The 26,029-nt window shown below is 43.0% G+C and overlaps 1 protein-coding gene across 6 annotated transcripts in view; it reads right to left on the bottom strand.

The window, feature by feature from the left end:
• Positions 1-26,029, bottom strand: part of MON2 (MON2 regulator of endosome-to-Golgi trafficking) — a 161,699-nt gene that overhangs the window by 116,484 nt on the left and 19,186 nt on the right. For 5 of the 6 annotated variants that reach the window (XM_075930840.2, XM_075930828.2, XM_075930836.2 and 2 more), the window contains 5 exons: positions 21,877-22,008; positions 9,041-9,170; positions 8,212-8,309; positions 2,776-2,901; positions 266-460 (listed from right to left, as the gene is read on the bottom strand). In XM_075930840.2, coding sequence (XP_075786955.1) covers positions 266-460; positions 2,776-2,901; positions 8,212-8,309; positions 9,041-9,170; positions 21,877-22,008 — 681 coding nt within the window. Of the gene's footprint in view, positions 1-265; positions 461-2,775; positions 2,902-8,211; positions 8,310-9,040; positions 9,171-21,876; positions 22,009-23,253; positions 23,529-26,029 lie in introns of all 6 variants that reach the window. The other variant, XM_075930848.2, reaches the window with a different exon arrangement.

Below are 26,029 nucleotides of genomic sequence, written 5' to 3'. Positions count from 1 at the left end.
TGATCATAATGATCTCTCTCTATCACTAAAGTGTCTGAGTATATTCCATTTCAATAAGGAGGGGGAGGAGGTGGAAAGGCTGTACTGTCCACAAACACAAATCATAGTAAGTGAACATGCAAATACTGAAAACTATATCCAGTGTATACAACTGTAACCATTAGTAAGTTGATATTTACAAGCAGCTAGCACACCCTGATACAGAGTGCAAGCACACATCCAAGAAGTGTAGATCTCTGAAAGCAATACTGGAGTATATTCTTACCAGCAAACTGTAAAACTGCTTGATCAAAACAGAGACTACTCTCAGCAGGCGCATGCAAATAGGAAAATATGGTTTTTCTACTGGCGCAGGTGAAGATGATGTGCTGGAACCCTGTCTGAACTTGATATTTGGGGAGAACAGCTTGATCACAAGAGGGCAAACCCTCTCTTTAAGAAGGAAACTAAATTCTTGATGCTGTAAAGAAAAAAATTTAACAATGAGTTTTGTAAATTAAAACAGTAATCAATTCTAGGATTTAACAGTAAACTTTCTTCGGTAGGTATCAGTACCTAAGCCAATAACCATAGCCATTTTTATTGAATTAATCCAGTAGTTAAGAAAAAGGAAATTAAAATATTGGAGATGGTGTTACCTGGAATAGGGATGTCAATGTGTAGACCACTACACAACTAATAAGCCTGAGCTTATCAGTTAATCCTGTTGACTACATGAATTCCCGCCACCCTCTCCCCCATCTCCCCTCCACCCCCCCCAACCGGCAGCAATGTGGGAGAGGCAGGAGTGAATGCCTACAGGGAGCAGACTTTAAGCAGCTCCCCATGAACACCAGATCTGCCTGTCTCCCCCACCCCTATACTGCTGCCTCTGATAGAGACAGCAGCACAGAAGGTGAGGGGGACAGGCAGGAGCGAATACATGCAGGAAGCCAGCTGCACAGGCTGTTGGTCATGCCTCTTGGGACTATCGAATAGTCATAACCACTAAAATTTTATGTGGTTACACGACTGTTCAATTACATGCTATCTAACATCCCTAACCTGGAAAGATGTCAGTGATTAATCTTTGTCCAACTCTTGAGAATCATTTAATTTGATTGGAAAAAAAATATTCACTCTATTTAGAATATGCTCTTAGTACTATGAATATATACGTGACCAAATTCAGAAGTGATACAGAAGGCCCCCAATTTGCGACACGATTGGTTTCTGGTGAAGCGTCGAAAGTAGGGGGCATTGTAACTTGAACCCTCATTGGTAGGCGCTGTGTGCTATCTTAAATGCAGGCCAAGGACATAAGTCGGGGGTTTTCAGCCTCTTCCGCACTTACAAAAATGGTTGTAAGTGCGAGGTCGGAACTCGGGCGGTCGCAAGTCGGGGGCCGCCTGTATAAATGTTGGTGTAAATTATTTACTGAGGGAATAGAAAGGAGGCATGCAGCAAGGAAACTATGTTCAAACAGCATATGTTGCTTTTCATGCTACATTCCTTCTCCCTGCTTTTTATAAATTAAACTAATCTACCAGTACATGACTTATATACCTTGCTACTGAATGGGTTACTGAAAAGTAAAAGTTGAACGTTTCCATGCACCAAAGTCATGCAAATTGAAAATTCTTGTTTCCACAATGTTGAGCAAGTTATTCAGAGGTAGCAAGGGAAAGGGATGAAGAGTCAGTGCTGGGGGCAGCCGGCTTAAAAGCCGGTTCCCCCCCAGCACTGTCTCCGTGGTGAGCAGGGGAGGCAGAGGCAGAGTGGGAACCAGGCATGAGCTGGGAATCAGCTGATCAGTTGATTCCCAGCTCATGCCCAATCTTAGACGCCCCATGCTTCTGCTTTTTAAATGTATTAACAGCTGCCGACAGAAATGCAAGGGAAAGGAGAGAGAGCCAGGTATCAGCTGTGACAGCTTGCGCCGGGTTGCCACTGCTGCACACCAGCCTTTTAAATGCATTAAGAGCCTTCTGCTTTTTAAACGTACTAAGAGCCAGCAGGCTCTTTATACATTTAAAAAGCAGAGGCACAGCATCTGAGACTGGGCGCGAACCGGAAATCAACTGATTCTCGGCTCGCACCTGGCCCCCGCTCCGTCTGCCTCTTCTGCCCCCTACAGAGACGATGCTGGGGGGAAAATCGCCTTTTAAGCAGACTCCCCCCAGTGCTGACTCCTGTTCCCCAACTCTTGCTACCTCTGAATAAATGCCAACTCTTAATACATTTAAAAGACAGAGACGCTGAGGCTCCCGTGCTTATCAACTAATCGATTTGTTGAAGTAAATTCCATCAACTAGTCGATTAGTTGATTAAATTTAACACCCCTAGTTCTGCAGCAATAGCTTCTAAAAATTCATAAATAATGCATAAGGACAAAAAAATGTGCCACACACACCTTGACAGGAAATTTAAGAAGAGACCAATGGTTTATACAGAATCACACGTTGCATGTATTTACATATAAACAATCACATATATATATACTGCCAAATGAACAAAAACAGAGATGTGTGTGTGACACTCAAAAAGAAAAAAGGGCAACAATTGTACCTTTCAGGTCAAGAAAAATAAAAATGCCAATATGCACAAACTAAATATCACAGCCACTTTCAAAAGGTTCTCAGATCATCAGTTTGTTTTACTAAAAATCTGACGTAAGAATTTGTTAATTCTCACTTTTAGAAAATATATTTAATAGGAGAGTTATGCCCAGTGGAAAGGATATTCCTACAAAAATTAAGCATTCCTTCCTGGCCCTCTTTTGAAGGAAGAACTTACTTGTAAAAACACTTGAGGGAAATCATTGAGAACTGACTCAAGAAGTTCAAGGCCAAACGTCCGGGTCATTTCCGTCATACCCACCAGCCAGTAAGGCGCATCAGCATTAACCAACTGGCAAAGATCCTGAGAAACACAAACAAATATATCACATAAGAAAGATCTCTTCCTTCTCGGTAATTAATTATTTTCCAGCCTAAAATTAACTTTTCCCCTTACATATATAAACACATCTGAACCCCGTCAAGCGTGATACTCCTCCTGCTGTGGGGTCACTCCAGAAAAATCGACGCAAGGTGTCGACTTCAGCTACGCAATTCATGTAGCTGCAGTTGTTCATCTTGCATCAATTTTCTTCTCCAGTACAGACTTAGCCTTAGCCTTAGTAAGCATATGTACTTGGAGTCATTAGTATAAGCCAGTTTCACACATCTCATTTCAGTAGTCTTCCCCAATATTCATCCTATCTTCAGTTTCCCATCTCTAATATGGAACAGAATACCTTATTGATTATGATAACCTTAAAAAAAGATTGAAAACTCTAGGTTGTAATAATGAGCATGATGTCCATATGTGATTTCTAAAAGGTATACTTTTATCAAAAAGATGACTTGGATGCACACACAAAAATTCAAAACAAAATATTTTAAAAGAAGGTATGTGTAAGTATAATGGACAAATGTAATGGATTAATAGGAGGACTGTCTAGCAATTAAAAATTGTGATTAATCACAATTAATAATCACTATAAAAATGATAGAATGCAACTTTATTTTTGAATGTTTTGCACATTTTAAAATATACTGATTTTTATTACAACATCAAATACAAAATGTACAGTGCCATATAATTACAAATATTTGAACAGTAAAATAAAATAAATAATTCCTCCATTATGAGTACCATAAAAATCATTAAAAAAGGACAGAGAATATCTTATTCCCTGTATAAATCCATGGTATGCCCACATCTTAAATACTGCATATAGATGTGGTCACCTCATTTAAAAAAAAAAGATTTTTAGCATTGGAAAAACTTCAGAAAAGAGCAACAAAAATGATTATTGGTTTGGAATGGTTGCCATGTGAAGAGAGAGTAGAGAGAAGGAGACTTTTCAGCTTAGAAAAACTAGACTAAGGGGGATGCAATAGAGGTCTATAAAATTACGACTGGTGTGGAGAAAGTGAATAAGTTATTTGCTTGTTTCCATAATAAGAAACAAGAATTGGGGTCATCAAAGCCAGTTCCCCTCAACATCGTCTCCGCAGGGGGAAGGAGAGGTAGAGCCACAGCAGGAAATGGCAAGAACGGGGACTGAAGCAATCTTTACTCTCACCGCTTCTGCTGTGATTCTGCTTTTGAAATGTACAAGAATCCAGAGGGGGTCTTGTACATTTCAAAGGCTCAGGCACAACAGGGAACACAGGGCCAGCAGGGTCCCACGCTCCCTGCAGGGCTTTCTTTTGAAATGTAGAAGAGCCCACCCGGGGCTCTTGTACATTTCAAAGGGTCAAGCGCCACATGGAGCACAGGGTCAGCAGGAGAGTACCCCGTTAGTCCCACACTCCCTGCAGGATTTCCTTTTAAAATGGACAAGAGCTCTACTGGGGCTCTTGTATATTTCAAAGGGTCAAGCGCCACAAGGAGCACAGGGCCAGCAGAGGACTGGCCCCATGCTCCCTTCGTGGCTTCTACTTTTGAAGTGTACAAGAGCCCCACTGGAGTTCTTGCTCATTTCAAAGTCTCAGGCACCACAGGGATTGCAGGGCAAGTCCCCTGCTAGTCCCTGCACTTCCTGTGGGGCTTTCGCTTTTGAACTGTAGCAAGAGTCCAGCATGGCTCTTACTACAATTCAAAAGTGGAGGCACCCTTATAGAATAATCGAATAGTCGATGGAAATCCCGTCGACTATTCAATGTATTAACTAATCTAAATTTAACAACCCTAAAAATAAATAGATAAATTCATGGAGAATAGGTCCATCAATGCTTATTAGCCAGATGTGTGGGATAGTTTCCCTAGCCTCTGTTTGTCAGAGGCTGGGAATGGGAGTCAGAGGTGGGATCACTTGTGGATTACATATTCTGTTCATTCCCTCTGAGGCACCTTGTATTGACCACTGTGAGAAGACAGGATTGTTGGGATTAATTTGAGTGCTGCTATGTGCTAATATGGACAGTGCAATCCAACTTCCATTTTGAATACTCAGGTCCATTTTACCATCTATGAACTATTGGGACTGTTCGAGGCAAAGGAACTGGTATGGCCTCAATTTTCCCGCCAGAAGAATGCTGCACTCAGTACTAAAAGTTGCACACGTCACTTACAGTCATTTGCCCATGGCACTAAACATCCGCACCCAGCACTAACTGTTTGCACTCTGCACCATCTAATGTGCACACAGCACAATCCTCCTTTTCCCGCCAAGGACTTTTTAAAAGGAGGTCCTGCCCTAAGGCTCGGGTTGCTTCTTTCTCAGTTGCTGCTTCGTTGGACTCAAGGATGGTGAGATTCTCAGGCCTCTGTGATATCTTTCAGCGTAGACAGTAGCGAAGGCTCAGTTACTGCATGTTGGAGTGTCAATTAGAGACTGAGCATCCTCACCATCATAGCTGGAAACACTTCAGCTGTCTGGGTTCCCAAGTTGTGGTGAATGCCCAAGCATCGGTGAAACTAAAAGCAAGAGTGGTTATTTGCGGACATTTCGGACTACTGTGGTGAAGGCCCAGGCCCTTCCGGAACTGCTCCGTTATAATACCACCTAGAATCTTTGAGGGACCACTCGGTGTTCGTCCCCAATGGCTATAACTAGCCCTAGAGTTGAAGGTCTGAGCAACCTACCCGAATCCTGTCTGGTTCCTCCACTGTACCACCTACCAATTGTAAAGTTTTTTACCTTTTCGGGTTTTCTGTACTATCTTCTATTTCTTCGTGGGTGTGGATTGGCTGTGTGACAAAAAGTGTCAGGGGTTGTCGTTTATGTTGTTAACTGCTGTGTTTATTCAAATTTATAATATAATTGAGTTTAAATTTATTCTGGACTCTGGCGGTGTCATTCTTACCGGTGATTATATACGGGAGTGCCAGGCCGAACCAAACCTCCGTGCAGAGACACTCAAAATCATAGTCAGCCCAAAGTATTCAGTTGCTTACCTGGGTCTCTGGGGTAACAGGATACTGGGCTAGATGGACCTTTGGTCTGACCCAATATGGCCATTCTTATTTTCTTAAACACTTTATCATGAAAATTGAACTTACAAATGTAGAATTATGTACAAAAAAACTGCATTCAAAAATAAAATGGGTAAAACTTTAGAGCCTTCAAGTCCATTCAGTTCTAGTTCATGTACAGCCAACCATTCAAAAAAATCTGTTTACATTTGAAGGAGATGCCACTTGTTTACACATCACCTGAAGCAAGAACCAGTATTCACATGACACTGTTGAAGACTATGTCACAAGACATGAATATTTAGCTCACCTCACATTCAAATAAGTCCTTTCATGCCTCAACCACTATTCCAGAGCATGTGCATATGCTGATGTGTTCTGCTCCATAATGATCCAAAGCAGTACAAACTGACTCATGTTCACGTTCACCTAATGAGTCAGAGTCTCAGAGGCGTAGCCATGTCTGTCTGAATCTGCAAAAGCACCAAGGAGTCTTGTGGCAATTTAGAGACTAACAGATTTTTAGGGCATAAGCTTTTGTGGGTAAAACCCATTTCATCAGATGAACTTGAGCAAAAGTTACAGAAGCAGGAGTGTATATATAAGGGAGAAATTGTTTGTGTTAACAAAGATAATGAAGTCAGGATGGTCATTCAAGCATTTGATGTGGAGATATGAATATCCAGAGAGGGGAAAATTGCTTTTGTAATATGTTAACCAGTCGAGATCCTTATTCAATCCTAAATTGATAGTGCTGAATTTGCAAATTAATTCCAATTCAGATGTCTCCCTTTATAACTGGTTTTTGAAATTCTTTTGCAGAAGGATGGCTAGTTTCAAATCCAGTACTGAATATCCAGAATGGTTTACGTGTTCCCCTACAGGTTTGTGTGTGCTACCATGAGTTTTACCCATAAAACCTTATGCCCTAATAAAGCCTAATAAAGTCTCTCAGATGCCACAGGACTCCTTATGGCTAATGAGTCAGATGTCATCAACAGAAGATTGGTTTTCTTTGTTATAGGTTCAGGTTCTGTAGTTTCTGCATCAGAGTGCGGCTCTATTAAGACTTCTGAAAGCATGCTCCACACCTCATATCTCTCAGATTTTAGAAGGCACCTCTGATTCACAAACCTTAGGTCAAGCGCTTTATCTATCTGTAGACATCTCACATTGAAACTGTGTTTTGTCAAATCTGCAGTGAAAATGTTCTTAAAACGAAAAGCGTGCTGGGTCATCATCTGAGACTGTTATAACGTGAAATATATGACAGAATGTGGATAGAACAGAGCAGGAAGCAACCAATTCTCCCCCAAGGAGTTCAGTCACAAATTTGATCAATGCATTTTATTTTTAAATACATCATCAGCATGGAAGTATGTCCTCTAGCATGATGGTGTTTAGCATATCTAACATGTAAATACATTGCAATGCTGGCTACAAAAGTGCCATGTGAATGCCTGTTCTCACTTTCAAGTGATGCTGTAAATAAGAAGCAGGTAGCATTACCCCCATAAATGTAAACAAGATTGTTTGACAGAACAAGACGACAGACTAAATGCACTTCTAGGAGCTCAAGCTTTTCATTGTTTTTTTTTTTTTTTTGTGTGAGCGTAGTTATGTAACAAAAAAAGTTATATTTGTAAGCTGCGCTTTCATGTTAAAGATATTGCACTATAGTACATGTATAAGATGATTTAAATATTTTACAATGCAAATATTTGTACTCAAAATAATATAAAGTGAGTACAAAGTATACAGTGCTCTATATTGTAATTGAAGTCACTATAATTGAAAATACCATAAAAATATTTAATAAATTTCAATTGGGATTCTATTGCTTGCTTATCAGTGCAATTGATACTGCAATTAATTGTTTTAATCACAATTATTTTTTGAGTAAATTGCATGAGTTGTCTGTGATTACGCAACATCCCTAATTAACAGACTATCAAACTGAAGAAAGAAAATAAGACACTATATGAGTAAAATCCTTTTGGTCACACAAGTGCTCCATTACTATAATCTCTTCAACAATTTAGTTTATGCAATGAATAATTATCAAATATCTGCATTTTACTAATACAATATTCACATTGCAATGTGCCTTTATATTCTGTTTGTAAGCACAACCCACATCTCTACTATCAAACAACAAAAATTAAAACTTCAGTTATGAAACTTCATCTGCTTTTCAGAAACAAAAACAACTGTTCAGAACTGCAGTGTTATTAAGTACGAATCCTACAAAATATCTACCAATACCTGAAAAAGCATATACGCATCTTTAGCACATGGTTTTAGAGTACTGACAGATCTTCTGTTACTGTTTCCTGGAACTGGAATTGGCTGATCAGTAACACCTGTGTTCAAAAAAAAAGTTTGTGAACAAAAGATGTTTAAAATTAAGTATCTATGCCTATAAAAAGTGGCACAAAGAGTAAACTGCTCTACGAACATCTCTTTTAAAGTTTCAAAAATACAGGTCAGAATTTTATTAATTTTATTAATGATTTGTAATAATGGGTGATATTCCATGCTGTGAAAAACAGAATTTATAGCCCAGAAGAGGAGGAGAAATGGTAACTTTAAGTCACTTTTGTGCTCACCCAATTCTGGCTGTTTTGGGGCCTTCCAACATAAGAGTTTAACTTGTCCCTATCTACCTATAAATCACAGAACTATTCAATCTCCACAGTTCTACATGCTACAATCTTGTCCCAACAGGGCCATCCTACCTTCAATCCTTACTTTAAGGCAAACCCCAGTCCTAAGGCTGTTTTCTGTTCTCTTCACTGGGGAAATTCCCTCCAGGCTTTTAGAACTCTACAGCATTCTGGCCTGTTTATGCAGTAAAAAGGGACTGGAAAGGGGCTGAGGAAATTATCATGAATAAGAATACTACATTGTACTAGACTACATAAAAAAGTGCATCTTATGCAACAAAATTGAATGAGTTATGCCTGAGATAATCTGATTTTTGCAGAATATAGGAACTTTGTGTTCAATATATTGATATATTTCAGAATCTGACCAAGATAATCATTCTTGTGTTTTAAATATAGCTCTTGAAAACAGGTTAAAATACTTCTACCTTTGTATCGTTCATCTTCAGAAACCACTCTCTCAAAAACAACAGTAACTACTTGTCGCACTGTAGCTGCAGCAGTATTATTTGTGATGTTATCTTTCGTGAAATGAAGTCGAAAGCAAAGGACAATTGCCTGCCATAAACAATTTCCAGTTAATATAATATGTCTTCTTTAGTTATACCTAATAAGGTTAATAACAGTTTTTCTCTAATAATTTATCAGGATACCCTAGAGGGGACATTTTTATTTAATCTTTTATACGTCTGAAAAGCTCAACTAAACTTTGATAAAAAAAAATTCTGGATTTTACTGTGGAAAGTGTATTTTCATTGTTCCCATGACCTCATGGAAATTAGACATAGTAATAATTAAATTCTGATTTAGAGATATGCCTATGAAAACTATAATAAATTTACAGGCAATTCAAATACAATAAGTGATCATGTAAAATACAATTTAATACTTATTCCGTTAAAATAACTATGTTAAGATAACATTAAGGTTATATTGTTAGTCACTTAGGTCAGGAAACTCCAAAGTTAAAGAGGTGTACACAACCTTAACTCTGCTCACTCTTGTATTAGTACATGGACTAACTATAGGATCACATTTATCTATGGCAAGTAATTACTTTCCCCTATGGTTTGTATTTTAATGCTACTACCATACTATATGGTAACAAGTTGTTTCCTCTTCAAATTTATAATACCTCAAACAGTAATAATTATAACAATTCATAAGAAGTTTCTCACAAACACAGCCTGAAGTATATTAATAATGCATATTTTAATAGCTTCTTGGTTTACTATGTATTTCATGTAGAAATTTGCTCATTTGTATTTGGATGACACATTTTCTCCTGAAATAATTTATTTTATAAATTAAATTATTTTGTTTTTGCACTTCAACCACGATGACACTACAACGTGTTGAGTTGCACAAATATTTAAATATTTATTTAGCTTTCACTTTCTGTAAATGACTGACTGAGTCTCTTTACACAGCACAAAACAAATTCCTATGTGAAGTAAGGACGTTAAGGACTAGTCGACTATCGGATAAGCAAATGCTTATCGGATAGTCAATCAACTAGTCAATTCCCCACCACACCCTCTTTGCTGCCTCTGTCAGACAGAGACAGCAAAGGGGGGGCGGGGGAAAGGGGAAGGATACTTCAAAGTGGCAGCGCCGCACAGCTGAGCTGGGGAACAGCTATGCAGTGCTGCCACTTTGAAGCCCCAAGATGGTGTTTCAAAGGGCAGCTGCCGCACAGTTGATCCACAGCTCAGCTGTACGGTGCTGCCCCTTTAAAACGCCGAAGCGCTGTAGAGCCCAGGGTCAGCTGCTGAGTTCCCAGCTGATTCCGGGCTCCATAATGCTCCCCCTTTGAAACATGGATGAAAAAAGTTAGAGGGAACATTGCTTACAACCACTTAAATGAGACTTTTTGTTAGGGATGTAAGCTAGTAGTCAAGTACTTGCCTACCCGATAAGGCTAAGCTTATTGAGTAGTTGAGTCAAGTACTGAAGTACTCACTTCCCCCCTCCTCTGCTGCCTCTGTATGAGAGGCAGCAAAGGGGGAGGAACAGGAGATGATGCTGGGGGGAGCTGGCTTAAAAGCCAGTTCCTCCTAACACCATCTCCGCAGTGCCTCCTGCCTCTCCTCTCGCTGCCTCTATCAAGTGTCAAGTCCCCGTGACTGAGCCTTCCCAGAGTTGAATTGTTCTCAGTGTCCTCAATGCTACTCTGCTGTGAGCTATAACCCCAACTCTGTCCTTTTGCTGGGGAGACAAGACCTTCCGGCTCAGCAAAAGAGGGTGGTGGAGCATCCCATTAGGCATGTAGGCAGGATCACTGGTATGATTAGCCCATCAAGTGACAGTCTCAAGGGGATTTCTGTGATCCAAACTGTCACATGAACTAAATAATGTTAAGATACCTGTTAATTAGAAAAAATGGTAATATTGCAGAAATCAAAGAAAAATAGTGTAAATAGACCAAATCAGCAAGCAGACACCATGCAAGTCTCATCCATCTTTGAGATTAACAACACATCAAACACTAACCATGCTCAACACAACCTCATTCACCCTTTTAAGCCTGAGTGACGCTCAGTATTTGTTCAAAAGTATGCACGTAAGTGGACTAAGGAGTCAAAGGAGTAAAAAAATATCTATCGTGCACATGCAACATGATTACCAAACATTCTTAACTAGGTCACACAAAAATGACTTTTCTTCAGAAAAAGCCTATGCCATACTTTGTGGAGACACCAAATTGCAATTTTCAGATTTCAGTCACTGGCCTTCTAAGGTATTATTTTAAAACAAAAATACAATAATGTTTGAAAACATAAAATTCAGACAGAAAAAGCAGCAAGACCTGGCTCTCTGGCTCCTAGCAGACCCGGAGAACATTTTGGAAGCAATCATTAGGCAGGTGGCTGATTTTACCAGATCCCAAGCCTTCCACAATGCCCAATATCAATTTGAAACATACATCATACCTGTTTGGGAATTCTGAGAAGTTAAATACAATTAACTTAGCTACTAGCTTGCTGATATGCAGGGAAGGGGCCTGGTCATACCATGTGACAAATTAGGGCCAACAAACTCTGGCAAAAAACTGAGGGAGGCAATGACCCAATATGGCCCTCCCACCCAATCATGTTGCCTCTGACTGCAGATACATTTTTTTGTTATAAAATTAACACACCAATTTAATTTCAGCTTGTGAAAAATAAAGAATGTCTTACTATTATGTTCCTGATAGAATTCCTTAAGAGAAGAATTTTTTAGATGTTTTATCTTCCCTACCAATGATGCTGCTTCTGCTCAAAACACCATCGCTGACAAAGAGATAATAATTTAGGGATAAAGCCCATTTCATAACGCTCATTTTATAAAAACTGAATCTCAAGTTCCACAAGGAAAGACACGCATTAGGGATGTTAAATGTCAGTTAACTGACTATGAATAGTCAATTAGCCTTATGAATTCTTATCAGTTACTCAACTATTCTATAGTCCCCAGAGGTGGGCCAACAGCCAGCACGCTCCAGCCTCACTCCCTGTATCAGAGGCATCAGGCCGAGGTGTCAGGCAGGAGTTGATCCGCAAGGGGAGCCAGTTTAAAAAACAGCTCCCCTTGTAGAGCAGCTGCCTGTATCCCTGCGCTGCTACCTCTGATACAGAGGCAGCAGTGCAGGGTGATAGCAGCCCCTGCCTGGAAGGGGGCTGAGCTCCCGGACCCAGCATGAACTGGAACTGAGCTGGGCTGCCTGCCCGTCTCGCTCCTAATACACTTTAAATGCAGAGCCATAGTGGGGATAGGTCCCAGACCTGGCATAAGCCAGGACTGAGCCGGGCTGCAGGACAGCCTGCTAAAAAAATTACTGGCAAGGCAGGAAAATGCATGTAGTCTATAGCATTAACGTTTGAGCTTTTGCTTATTGGTTAATCGACTACACTATTACATTCCTAACATGGATGTGGGGGTTAGACATGAGAAAAGGAACTCCTAAAGCCTGCTATCTTTTGTCTGTCTTACTTCTTCAGCACAGAATGAAAAAACTACAAAAGCAATAACCGAGAAAAGAAAAACTAAGTAATATTAGACATACTGATGTTAAGTGAGGCCAGAATGGCATGCCTCACAAAGAGAGCTATTAGTAAATTTTCCCCAAAGGCTGGTTCAGAACCATTTTTCTTTTTAAGAATAGGAGAAAGATTCAATATAAGGTATTCCTGCAGAGATTGCTATGCTTGTCACTTAACGTCAACTAAAAAAACCCAACATTCATATATTTAGTGAAGACACTAAGGGCACACTTTATCTCTAACAGTATTGACTCTCTCGTAATAGGACTGGTTTGGAATTACATTGAATGTTACTGTTTTAGGGGAATATGGATCATGCCAGATTTCCCCATTGTTCTTGCTGAAAATGACAAATGACATTGTGCTATGTTAATTAAAAAAACAAGAGGCCCAGCTATTAAAAGTAGAGTTTATCTGTGTAACTCTGAAATTTGCTTGCCCATATTTGCTGTACTTTAGGACATACATAAGGTTGTGAAGTACCAAGAATAAAAGTCTACCTGAGTAGTTTCTGTTCGTATAACTATACTGTCGCTTTCAACAATGGCTTCTTTACCCTCAACATAGATCATCATTTTTAAAATGTCTGTCTGGAAAAAATGAAATGGCAAAAGAGTTCTGAAAAGATCTTTGAGGTAACTTTGGTGAAGTTATTACCTTAAGAATGGAAAATCATATTTTTCACTTTCTCTCTACATAAAAAAGTATTGATAAATATCTGAATGACTATGATCACCCTTGCTTTGCATCAGTATCGGTCACTAGCATTACAGATATTAAAGGATAAGAGAGTTTTATATTTCAATAATCTCCTAAAACTGACGAAACACTTGATGATTCCCATTATCTGTGGTAGGCTAACTAAAACCTTCTGCACTTTAGCAGGAAACCTTTTAAATTATCATCTAGGAAATTAACTTGTTACAGGCAGCCAAAGTAAAGTTTCTACTGTATTTTTAAGCTATAAATTGTTAGCCATCTGATATCAGTATCAGGTGGCAGACACCTTTTCCCATAGGAAACAAACTGTTCCATGTAAACTTCTTACATGAACTGTTTAATCTTTTACAAGATGGAAAGACTGTATGTTGCTACAGATTTTTATATTACTAACTCTGTTTCTTGCAAGTATGGTGGATTAAAGTTTCTATCTGTTCAAACTTTGGAAGATTTTAGCCAAGGAGCAGAGTTCAGTTTTAGTCAGTCTGCTAGATTTCTTAAGAACAAGATAAATATTTCAATGTTACAGATATTTTAGTGAGATCGCTCCTGTAAGAGTTATATGCAAACTAAATTAAATCAACTAAAAGGTTAAATATATAAACTCTGAAGATAAAAAACACTGAATGATATGTATCACATTTTGACTGCTTATAAGGAAAACCTTCAACAAGGGATTATCAAAGAAATCAACAACATAGACTTGAAAGACAACACTCAACTTCAAATCTCATCAATTAAAAAAAAGCCTAAAAACGGCTTCCAGTATTACATTTTCTCAAGTCACCATGCCAACACTGAAACTTCTCCTTTAATATCTTGATCAGTTGGGTTGGCTTATTATTGGACCTCCCTGGTCTGGCACTCTCTGATCTCACTGGGAGGGTTTTTGCTGGATGAAGGGAGGTCAGACCTGTCCCCGTTACCAGCTCTCCCAGCCCTAGACTGGCCACCCATCTCCTCACTGGCTCTCTCCTATCCCACTCCACCAGCAGCCCTGCTGCCCTGCCAGTCTTCTCCCAATTCCTTACTAAGCTGGGTTGCCCAGCTCCCAGCACACCGGGCTCCCAACCCTGCTGCTTATGAGCCTGACTATCAAGACAACACACATGCCAAAACTACATCCCAGGGTTTGTCGTCAACATTAATAATTTAAATAGTCAAGTCCAAGAAAGTACCTACTATTTAGCCACCCTGATCCTGAATGATTCTCTGCTCTGTTTATACCATTTATTCAATTTTCTGTTGCCTTAATGAGCTAACTTGCCACAGAGGCTGCAGTCACGCGAGGCCCTTGATAATGCTCCTTTGTTCCCTCATGTGTACATCTGGACTATAATCATGCAAACCTATAAAACAAACATTAATGGAATGGGGAAAAGAAAGCTCCTAAACAAAAAATAACCCAGACAGCTTTTAAGGCACTCAACCACAGTCACTCTATCCACGTACAAAATGCTTTCAAATGCACAAATATACACTGAAAAACAAATGAAAATGTTTCTCTAATCTTCAGTTACATTAATCTTAGATATCAGAGGGGTAGCCATGTTAGTCTGAATCTGCAAAAGCGGCAAGGAGTCCTGTGGCACCTTATAGACTAACTGAAATAAGCTTTCGTGGGCAAAGACCCACTTCGTCAGATGCATGTAGTGGAAATTTCCAGAGGCAGGTATAAATATGCAGGCCAGAATCAGGCTGGAGATGACGAGGTGGATCCAATCAAGGAGGATGAGGCCCACTTCTAGTAGCTGATCTGGAGGTGTGAATTCCAAGAGAGGAGAAGCTGCTTTTGTAGTTAGCAAGCCATTCACAGTCTTTCCAGAGTTGATTGTGTCAAACTTGAAGATGAACTGTAGCTCAGCGGTTTCTCTTTGAAGTCTGGTCCTGAAGTTTTTTTGCTGCAGGATGGCTACCATTAGATCTGCAATTGTGTGTCCAGGAAGACTGAAGTGTTCCCCTACAGGTTTTTGTATGTTGCCGTTCCTAATATCTGATTTGTGTCCACAGATTCTTCAGTTAGTCTATAAGGTGCCACAGGACTCCTCGCCGATTAATCTTAGATATTACCTGTAACAACAGACAAAAATGCATTATACAGAAGCATGAATTTTAAGTTGTTTTAAACTCGTATATTGGACACAGACAATCCGGGAAACTAATTCCATAAAATTGGGGAAAGGAAAGAATGAAGAAAAATGAGCTATGACTGCTCCAAGCTCCAGAATATGGAGGGAGAAAAACCTATTGAGAGTCTATGGGTTAAGTTTAGAGGCAGGAGCAACAGGGGTGATGTTGTGGTTGGTGTATGCTGGGGCCACCAGATCAGGTGGATGAAGTAGATGAGGCTTTCTTCAGACAACTAAGAGAAGTTTCCAAATCACATGCCCTGGTTCTCATGGGGGACTTTCATCACCCTGACATCTCTTGGGAGACCAATACAGCAGTACAGAGACAATCCAGAAAGCTTTTGGAGAATGTTGGGGATAACATCCTGGTACAAGTGCTGAAGGGACTGAGAAGGGGCCATGCACAGCTTGACCTGCTGCTCACAAATAGGGAGGAACTAGTAGGGGAAGTAGATGTGGGTGGCAACCTGGGAAGCAGTGATCATGAGATGGTAAGATTTCAGAATTCTGAACAAAGGAAGAAAGGAGAGCAGCAAAATACACTCTGGATTTTTGTTGTTTAAAAAGCTTCCCAGTTAGGGTATGTCTACACTACCACCCTAGTTTGAACTAGGGTGGTTAATGTAGGCAACTGAAGTTGCAAATGAAGCCCGGGATTTAAATATCCCGGGCTTCATTTGCATCTTGCCGGGCGCCGCCATTTTTAAAGAAGTTCAGACTCCGTGCCCGCGGCTAAACGCGGCACGGAGTAGGTAGTTCGAATCAGGCTTTCTAATTCGAACTACCGCTACTCCTCGTTCCACGAATTAGAAAGCCTAATTCAAACTACCTACTCCGTGCCACGTATAGCCGCGGGCACGGAGTCTGAACTACCGGGGCTTTAAAAATGGCAGCGCCCGGCAAGATGCAAATGAAGCCCGGGATATTTAAATCCCGGGCTTCATTTGCAACTTTGGTTGCCTACATTAACCACCTTAGTTTGAACTAGGGTGGTAGTGTAGACATACTCTTATGTAGTCTACAGTAGACTCCTACTACAGCACACACTTGTCTTTTTACCCCTTTAATCCTTATCAAGAGATTTTCAATAAGTCTGTCTCCTATTTCCATCTGAATCTTAGTGCAAGTGTATTCATCTTTGATATATAATGACACCTTATCCCTTTTTTTGCTCTGCATGTCCTTCTGACTTTCTTACCTGTAAGATTTCTTGAACAGATTTTTGGCATCACACAAGAACTGTGGATTGACAATTAGTTTCAAGAAGACTGATCGTATACCAAGCGATGGAAGAAACATGTCAGGAAAATGGGAGGTGACTATATCAGAAAGTATATTTTGTACAATGAGATTTGAAATGGCTATGGAAAGTGGGTTTCCCCTTTATGGTGGTATCACAATGTATGCAAAAACGGTATGAAATTAATGTTGAACAATGTGGCTGGTATGAGCATGAAGAATTCCATTCAATCTGGAGGATACATCTGGCACTGGGAACAGCTCAACATGAAGTGGCTTGGTGGCAGAGGATGGAAGCAAAGATAGAAAAAACAAAGCAATCTTTAACTCCAACTCAGACAAAACATGAATGTGCGAAACTTCTAACAAGCTCTGTTGCTTTTAAATTGGGCATGCCAGCCTTAAGCAGATTCATCAGGCATCTGACCATACTTTTTACACCATGACCCAGTGGGGATCAATACCACAGTTAGCTGAGAAAGCTGTACCCTTCTACACTGATATTCCTGTCATGTGTATTATCCCACCTATTTTCTATGATGCCAACTATATCACAGTTGTGTTTAATCACTAGGATTTCTAGTTTCTCCTGTTTATACCTCCTATAGTATTTGGGATCAATACAATCCACAACATGCCTTTCAAAATGCATAGGTCCTGCACAAGCCTATCACCACTTGTGGTGTACCTCATCCAGTGTGCTAACTGACCCAGTAACAACTCTGTGGATGAAACAAGATGAGCACTCTGTTGTGGAATGAACTCACACAGAAAAATGAAAACAGACAAAAATGCTCTATCACATGTGGATAAACACTTTTCACAAACCAACCATTATGTCTCTAACCTCCCAGTCCTCATTTTCAAAGGCAAGTTGAACACCACCTTCAAAATATCAGTCTAGGAGCTTATATTCATATTGTTATTAGATACTAAAAATCATGGATTTAACAGAAACACTGGATTTATGCTTCATTATAATAAATGTATAATCTGCTAACCTTTTTTTGGTCCCATTACTGTAAAACTGCTACTTGTCCGCTTCACCATGAAGGGACTCTTGTAACATATGGTAATTCCTGATCCATTCTATCCTTCTATTTAGCTGTGACAGCCTGAGTACAGGCAGTCCCCGGATTACATACAAGATAGGGACTGTAGGTTTGTTCTTAAGTTGAATCTGTATGTAAGTCAGAAATGGCGTCCAGATTCAGCCGCTGCTGAAACTGACCGCCAGTTCTGACTTACATACAGAATCAACTTAAGAACCCCATGCGTCCCCAAGTCAGCTGCTGCTGAAACTGATCAGCAGCTGATTCCAGGAAGCCCGGGGCAGAGCAACTCTGCCTCGGGCTTCCTGTAGTCAGCGCTGGTCAGTTTCAGCAGCGGCTAAATCAGGACGCCTGGGGCAGAGCAGCTGGGGTGCTGCTGGGTTGGTCCAGTAGCGCCCAGAGCGGCGCTGCAGGACCAACCGGCAGCGCCCCAGCTGCTCTGCCCCAGGCGTCCGGAGAAAAGCCTAGTCTGCTGAGGGGCGGGGGGGGAGGGGCGTACTAGCTGCGCCCCCACCCCCACCCCAGCAGACCAGGAAGACGCGGGCGGCGGACCGAGACGCACCGCGGTCCCTCCGCCTGGGTCCTCCGCGGCTTTGCCCCCAGTCTCCCTGGTCTGCTGGAGACCAGCAGACCAGGGAGACAGGGAGCAAACCCTCTGAGGACGCCGGCAGCGGGACAGCCGCGGGGCGTCTGGGCTGTCCCGCTGCCGGCTTTCCCTGCGGCTTTGCAAAGCCTCGGGGAAGCCGGCAGCGGAGCAGCCCAGGCAGCCTGGGCTGCCTCGCTGCCCGAGCCCCTTCGCGGCTTTGCAAAGCCGCGGGGAAGCCGGCAGCGGAGCAGCCCAGGCGCGCCTGGGTTGCCCCGCTGCCCGAGCCCACCCGCGGCTTTGCAAAGCCTGGGGAAGCCGGCAGCGGAGCAGCCCAGGCGCGCTTGGGCTGCCTCTCTGCCCGAGCCCCCCCGCGGCTTTGCAAAGCCTGGGGAAGCCGGCAGCGGAGCAGCCCAGGCGCGCCTGGGCTGCCTCGCTGCCCGAGCCCCCCCGCGGCTTTGCAAAGCGGCTTTCCTCAATTCAGACACGTGTACATACCAGCTCCATTATGAAAATTCTGCCATCTTCTATTCTTCTGAACTTTGCCACTGATGTTATAATTACCAATGAAAAGTAACTGAGAGTAGACCATGCTTACTGGGTTAAGGCAAATCCCAAATTTCCCAATATTGCTTTTGTTAAAATATTCTCTCTTTTGCCTTACAAGGTTTCAAATATTAAAATAAATACTTAATTACTTAATAGTCTTATTTTATAACATGTAGGATATTTAAAATATGCAACAAAATATTTAAAATATGTAACAGGCTCACGCAGTGTTTCAAAGAGGCAGCACCCCACGGAGTCCAAGCTCAGCGAGGGTGTCCTCAGCTGACCACGGGCTCCACATGGCACTGCCGCTTTGAACTACCCTTTCCTTTCCCCCCCTCTTGCTGCCTCCTTCTGATAGCAAAGGTGAGGGGAGTGACTAGTCAACAAGCTTGTGACTAGTCACTGAGGGTACGTCTAGACAACAGGCTTTTGTCGACAGAAGTTTTGTTCACAGATACTATTGACAAAGCTTCTGTCAACAAAGAGCGTCTAGACCAGTGGTCCTCAACCTTTAGAGGCTGCCGGGCGCCAGGGGGCGTGACCGTTCGCCTGCCGGGCGCCAGAGGGCAGGGACACATGCATGCCCGGGGGCAGGCGCCCCCCCCCCATAGCCGCGTGCTCGGGGGCAGAGCCCCCGATAGTCGCATGCTCGGGGGCGGGGGCCCCCCGCAAGCGCCGCGCTCCCAGGGCCGGGCCCCCACCCAGCAAGCACCGGGGGCCAGCGCCCCCTCTTCCCCCAAGCGCCGCGCGCCCGGGGCCGGCACCCCCCTCCCCCCAAGCACCGCGCACCTGGGGCTGGCGCCTCCGCCCCCCCCCACAAGCGCCGCGCGCCCGGGCTGGCGCTCCTCCTAAGCGCTGCGCGCCTGGGGCCAGCGTCCTCCCCCCGCCCACCCTCCAAGCACCGCACGCCCGGGGCACGAGCGGCCAACTCGCGGCGCTCCCAGGGCCGGCGCTTACCATGGGCCCGGGCCAGCTCCGGCACACAAATGGCCCCATGGGCGCCATGTTCAGGACCACTGGTCTAGACTACATCCAGTTCTGTCGACAAAACAAGCCACTTTGTCGACATGACAGTGGAGATGCAAAGGATAATGTAATGTAATAACACCTTCTGTCGACAGAACTCTGTCAACAAAAGGCATTATCCCTCGAAGAATGAGGTTTACAGCTGTCAACAAAACTGCTGAGTTCTGTTGACGTTATGTCGACAGAACTCAGCGGCAGTGTAGACGCAGGTATAGTTTTGTCGACAAAAGTCCACTTTTGTAGACAAAACCCTGTAGTCTAGACACACCCTGACATCCCTACAACATATTTCAATTTCTAGTACTCAACAGCAAATCATACAGTAGGGCCGTGGTCACCAACCCGTCAATCACAATCAACTGGTTGATTGCAGGGGCACAGCCAAAAGATCATGAGGCTTTCCAGACCCCCCTCTTATTCCATTCCACTTCCAAGGAGCCCACACTGACGCTACCTCCTGTGAAAATGGATGTAGTGCTGGCTTCCTGCAGCATGGAGGGGAAGTCCTGCAGCTGCGTGCCTGGTCTGGGTCTCAGGAAACACGCGGGCTGCTCTTCCCCTCCCCCAAACAGCCAGGTCTGTTGTGCTGCCAGAGACTTCCTTCCCCCTGCTACTTCCTGCGCAGCGGGGAGGGTTGGGGGGAGTAGGAGTCCTGGGACCACAGCAGCTCCAACTTCTCAGGAAGCGTGCACATTCTTCCTCTGCTCCCCATGACAGCCGTGCACTTCCTGAGAAGTTGAAGCTGGTGCAGTCCCGGGACTCCTCCTCCCCCTGTCCCTCATACACCCCTCCTCCTATGCAGGAAGGCAGCAAGGGGAAGGAAGATCCCACCCGCACGACAGACCCAGCTGTTTGTGGGAGGGGAAGAACAGCCCATGTTTCTTCCTGAGACCCCGGACCTTGGTCGTAGCTGCAGAATCCCCAGGTACCGACTGAGCTGTTTCTGACCCCTTCTCCTGGCCAGACCCCCTACCAGCACCCTTCCCCAGCTCCCACCAGCCTGCAGCACCCTGGCACAGTCCAAACTCCCACCAGCACCCTTCCCCCTGGCCAGACACCATATAGCACTCTGTTCCTGTCCCCTTTCCAGACCCCACCAGCACCCTGCACCATCCACACACCACAAATCTGTGCCTTGAGTCCCTCATACACCCCAACCCAAACTCCTGCACCCTCACATCCACAAGCCTGCAGCTGGCTCAGCATCCCAACCCTCCACCTGACCTCAACACTCTCCAGCCTGGAGTCCCCTCCCTGAGCCAGCATCCCCTTCTCCACCTCCTGCACCCAAATCCCCTCCCAGAGCTTGCACCTCTCATCCCTTCCCACACCAAAATCCCACATTCCCACCCTACAACCCTTACCTCCTGTCTCAACTCAGCGACAGTGAGTAAGGGCCAGGGACAGCAAGTGATGGAGAGGAAGGGAATGGATAGGGTGGGGCCTCAAGGAAGGGCTGGAGTCTTGGGGAAGGATGGGGTAGATCTCGGCTTGCCCTGACATTTAAAAAGTGATCTTGGGTGTAAAAAGGCTAGAGACCACTTTACTAGGGTATCATAGCGGTAGTTGTTGAACAGGTAAGCCCCAACTTGTTAGTTAACATTTACAAGCAGACAGTGGCAGAATATTTCATTTTGATTAACTCACTTAGCTTTTCCATACTCAAGTTTTCCTTTATACAAAACGTGGATAATACTACCCTCCTCGTTCGTAAAGTACTTTGCAATATTTGAATGAAAGATTCATTGTAAGTACAAAGCGTCTTTTTGTGTTAAATGTTCCCTCACTCTTCCAAAAATATTTTTGTCTAAAGGTCTAAATATTTCAACAAGTCTTTGCAGAATAAGGGCCTAAACTGTGTTTCAGAAGCAAATACGTTCTGAGGTAAGTAGGTTAGCATACCAAAATAAACACCATCATTGCATAACAAATTGCTACCTTAGAGAGTGCTTCATCATGGACAACTGTGCTGGTTGTTAAAAGTACAAGAACCGTCTGAAGTAATTTGAGTTCTTCGAGACTATTTTCCATCAGTTGCCAGAGCATGTTAATAATATTTCCAGCTGCAGCCTATAAGGAAATCATTTGATATGTGCAATTAAATTTTACTCTTTGTATTCAATACAATGATTACATATACATTTAAAATACAAATTTACTGAAATATCTATTTTCCCATACAATTTTATAAATACAGAGAATATAATACTAGTTTCTTTGTCACAATGATCCTCCTCTACTTAAGGCATATGTTTTAATCATTTTGTCAATCTGTGCACACACTTTGTTTTTCAACCAGAACCACAAGCTGTCTTAAAGGAAAAGACAGTTACCACTTTCCATAACTGGTACGGGACCAGGTCCAGCATTCCTTGGAGTGGTATACACATGCTGCACTATATAAGGTGCCCCCAAGCTCTTCCATCCTCAGTTGCCAGAAAAATTCCGACAGGAGGGTAGGAAGTTGAATGGACATGATCAGTACATCTCAAAGAACACCAGTTATGAATCTGTGCAAGTACACAGTGAAGGGCTGGAACTTAACTTCATTTACAAGTTTGATTCTTATCAGGAGAGGAATGAATAAAGATATCAGCTGGCTGGCTCATACACTACCTTCCACATCGTAATGACGTAACCAACCAAACAAACAATGGGTACTTATAGAGATGCAATTTGCTCTTATCAGCCTCTTGTAACTTGAACAATCCATCCAATTCACTACTTTTTTTTCTCTTTTTTTTCTTTGCTGCTGCTCCTCCTCCCCTTCCCCACACCTCACCTTCCCTTATTTATTCTTGGATCTGGACTTCTAATACTCCAGTCACCTGAAGAAGAGGGTTGTACGAAAGCTCATGATACCGTCTACATGTTTTGTTAGTCTAAGGTGCTGCCAGACTATTTATTGTTCTTTACCAGTTATGGAGACAGGTAACTGTCTTTTGTTCTTTGAGTACTTGTACATGTCCATTTCACATAGGTGACTAAGCAGTATCTGCAGAGGCGGGTTGGAGTTTATGGACATGCAGACCACAACATGGCTCTGCTGAATGCTGCATCATCCTAAGTGTGCTGTGTGATGACATAATGGGATGCAAACATGTTGCTGCATGACAAATATGGTAGATTGGGACATGGGCAAGAAAGGCCACTGATGGGGCCTGAGCCCTGGTAGAATGAGCCCTCCTCATTGGGGGTAGTTGAGCATCTGCCAACTCATATAAATGCATGAGGTAATCCACTTGGAGATCCTCTGTGAAGATACTGGAAGACCCTGCATGTAATCAGCTTAGGAAAAAAGCTGTGTGGACTTACGGAAGGACTTTGTTCTCCCCAGGTAGAAAGCCAGTGTCCTTGTGATGTCCAAAGCATGGAGATAACTCTCCTCATCGGTCGTATGAGGTTTGGGGTAGAAAGCTGGATGGAAGATATCCTGACCCAAGTGGAACACTGACACTGCCTCGGGCAGGAAGAACAGGTGATGTCTAAGTTGTACCTTATCCTTGAAGAAAAGCATGTATGGGCACCCGATGTCAAATCACGTAGTCCAACACCCTTCTGGTCCATATAACAGCCACAAGAAATGCCACCTTCAGAGAAAGAAGTGATGGAGCAGGAGGTGAGTGGCTCAAATGGAGGGCCTGTCAGCCTAGCTAAGACCAGATTACGGTGCAGGCCCTTCAAAAATCATTTTGTGATATCATGAGAGACTACCGAGCGGCCTTGGATTGGTAGATGAAATGTGGAAACAGCATCAAGATGCACTCTGCCTGAAGCCAGCACAAGACTCTCCTGCTTCAAGTGTAAGAGACAAGGATCAGCTGGAGCAGAGCATCAGTAGGGAAGATCCTTCTCTATACAGCCCAGATCGAAAATTAGGTCCATTTCACCATGTAGACAGGCCTACTCGAGAGCTTCCTAATTTCAAGGAGCACCTGTTGCATATCAACTGAGCAGGCCTGCTCTTGTGGTTTCATAGTGGGTCACAGACCCAGGTGGAAAAGGCAACCGTGGTCCTGGGTAATTGATCCTGACAGAACAGCAACGGATCAGGGACCAGCACCAGTAGACTCATGATCATGCTGAACCAATGCTGGCATGGCCACAATGGCGCAATGAGTATTACATTCACCACATCCTGCCTGATTTTCTGGAGTACCTTGCTGATCACAGGAAATTGAGGGGAATACAGAAATGAGACCCCCGGTCCATGAAATAACAAAAGCATCTGTGATGGAGCTTTTTTCCAGACACGGCCTAAGGCAGAATCTGGGGTACTTTGCGTCTGTTTCATCATAAACAAGTCCATTTGGGGAATACCCCACTCCCGGAAGCTAGAAATGCTTCAGATATAGCGTCCAGTCCCAGTCTCTCTCTCTCAGACCAAATGGAACCATGAGGAGCTCTACTGTCTGTCTGGATAGGAGATTGAGGAGATGTCTACATTGCATTCCTCTTTCAAGAGAGGAATGCAAGTGCAGCTGAGCGAAATTGCAAATGAAGCGCTGATTTGAATTTCCCCACGCTTCATTTACATAATCGGGTGCTATTTTGAAATACCCTATTTCGAAAAAAGAAACGCTGTGTAGATGCGGTTATTTCGAAAGAAAATCTTTCTTTCAAAATTACCCTTACACCTCATTTTATAAGGAGTAAGGGTAGTTTCAAAAGAAGGGTTTTCTTTCTAAATAACCGCGTCTAGACAGCGTTTCTTTTTTTTGAAATAGGGTATTTCAAAATAGCGCCCGGACGCGATTATGCAAATGAAGCACGGGAAATTCAAATCTGTGCTTCATTTGCAATTTCACTCAGCTGCACTTGCATTCCTTTCTCGAAAGAAGAATGAAGTGTAGATATACCCTGAGATTGCCAGGAATTCAGTAACCTAGGGCAAATGGTGGCTTCCCTATATGTCAGAGTCCGACATAGTCAAAATGTGCTGCACTAACTGAAAAGTTTCTGGCGTAAAAGGGACGTAAACATCTGGGGCAGACAATGGGGAGTGAGCAGGACTACCCTGACCATCCTGCACCAGGGGTTATCTGGCGGACATCTGCTGCATGATCTGCTCTCCAGGCCTTGTCTTTGAGTGAGCCAGAGGACTTGTTCTTGTCCGACTTCCTCGACCTCTTAGATAAGAGCCAGGAATAACAACCAATGCCAGGCTGACAGTACTGGTAGAGCACACCATGCTGACACACTGGTGCTCAGTGCCAAATCCAAGAGCTGGTCTTGGGGAGTGAAGGCAGGCTCCATGACTAGGGCTTTTAAATGTACAACCTTATCTTTTATTATCCTTGAAATGAAAAGATATGCAAATCCAACACTTGTCAGAGATATGCCTCTCTCGTAGACAGTGAAGGCAGTGACCATGCAGGTCACTAACTGGCATAGGCCTACTGCATGTAGCACAGGCTTTAAAGTCAGTGTAGCAGGGCATGCCCCATCCCCAGGCTGAGTCCCTAAAGGGAAATAACCAACTGCTAATCTGCAATTATTTACACATACTTATCTAGAGGGAAACGATTTACAACTGAATATTGAAAGTTAACTAAAGCTACAGCTAAGGCTGGAGTGCACTCTTCCAAGCACCACCACTGGTAGCAAGAAAAAAACTGGGGGGAGGGTGGGATCCTGGGGTGCCCTATATAGTGCGGCAGATAAGCGCCATTCCAGAGGGCACTGGACCCAGTCTCCAAAGGATACTGCTGAGGGAAAATTCTTCTAGCCCCAGTGAATATGGCATGCACACACACCAATGTTGAATGGACATGAGCAAGCATTTGAAGCAGCAGCAGCAATTAACTTCAAAACTAACATGGTTACAAACTTCAGTAACTTATATATGCCAGAAGAATATGTCTATTATTCTAAATTGTCTAAACATAGCATTGTTTATCTTTTTACTACATATTACTTTTGTGGACTGTTTGACCCACATAGAAAAAAACCAGAACCATTCGATGTTACAAAGATATTTAAAGACTGCAGTAACAGTTGTATGCTATGTCATCAAATAGACTGGTGGATCTGCATACAGTCTGGAGCCAAAAGAAGGCAAACCACGATCAGAAGTACAGATTTATGAAAC

The sequence above is a fragment of the Pelodiscus sinensis genome, chromosome 1 (assembly GCF_052426305.1).
Source record: "Pelodiscus sinensis isolate ZL-2025 chromosome 1, ASM5242630v1, whole genome shotgun sequence".
NCBI classification, from domain to species: domain Eukaryota; kingdom Metazoa; phylum Chordata; order Testudines; family Trionychidae; genus Pelodiscus; species Pelodiscus sinensis.
The sequence above is the reverse complement of the archived record's forward strand: the minus strand, read 5'-3'. Positions and strand labels throughout refer to the sequence as shown.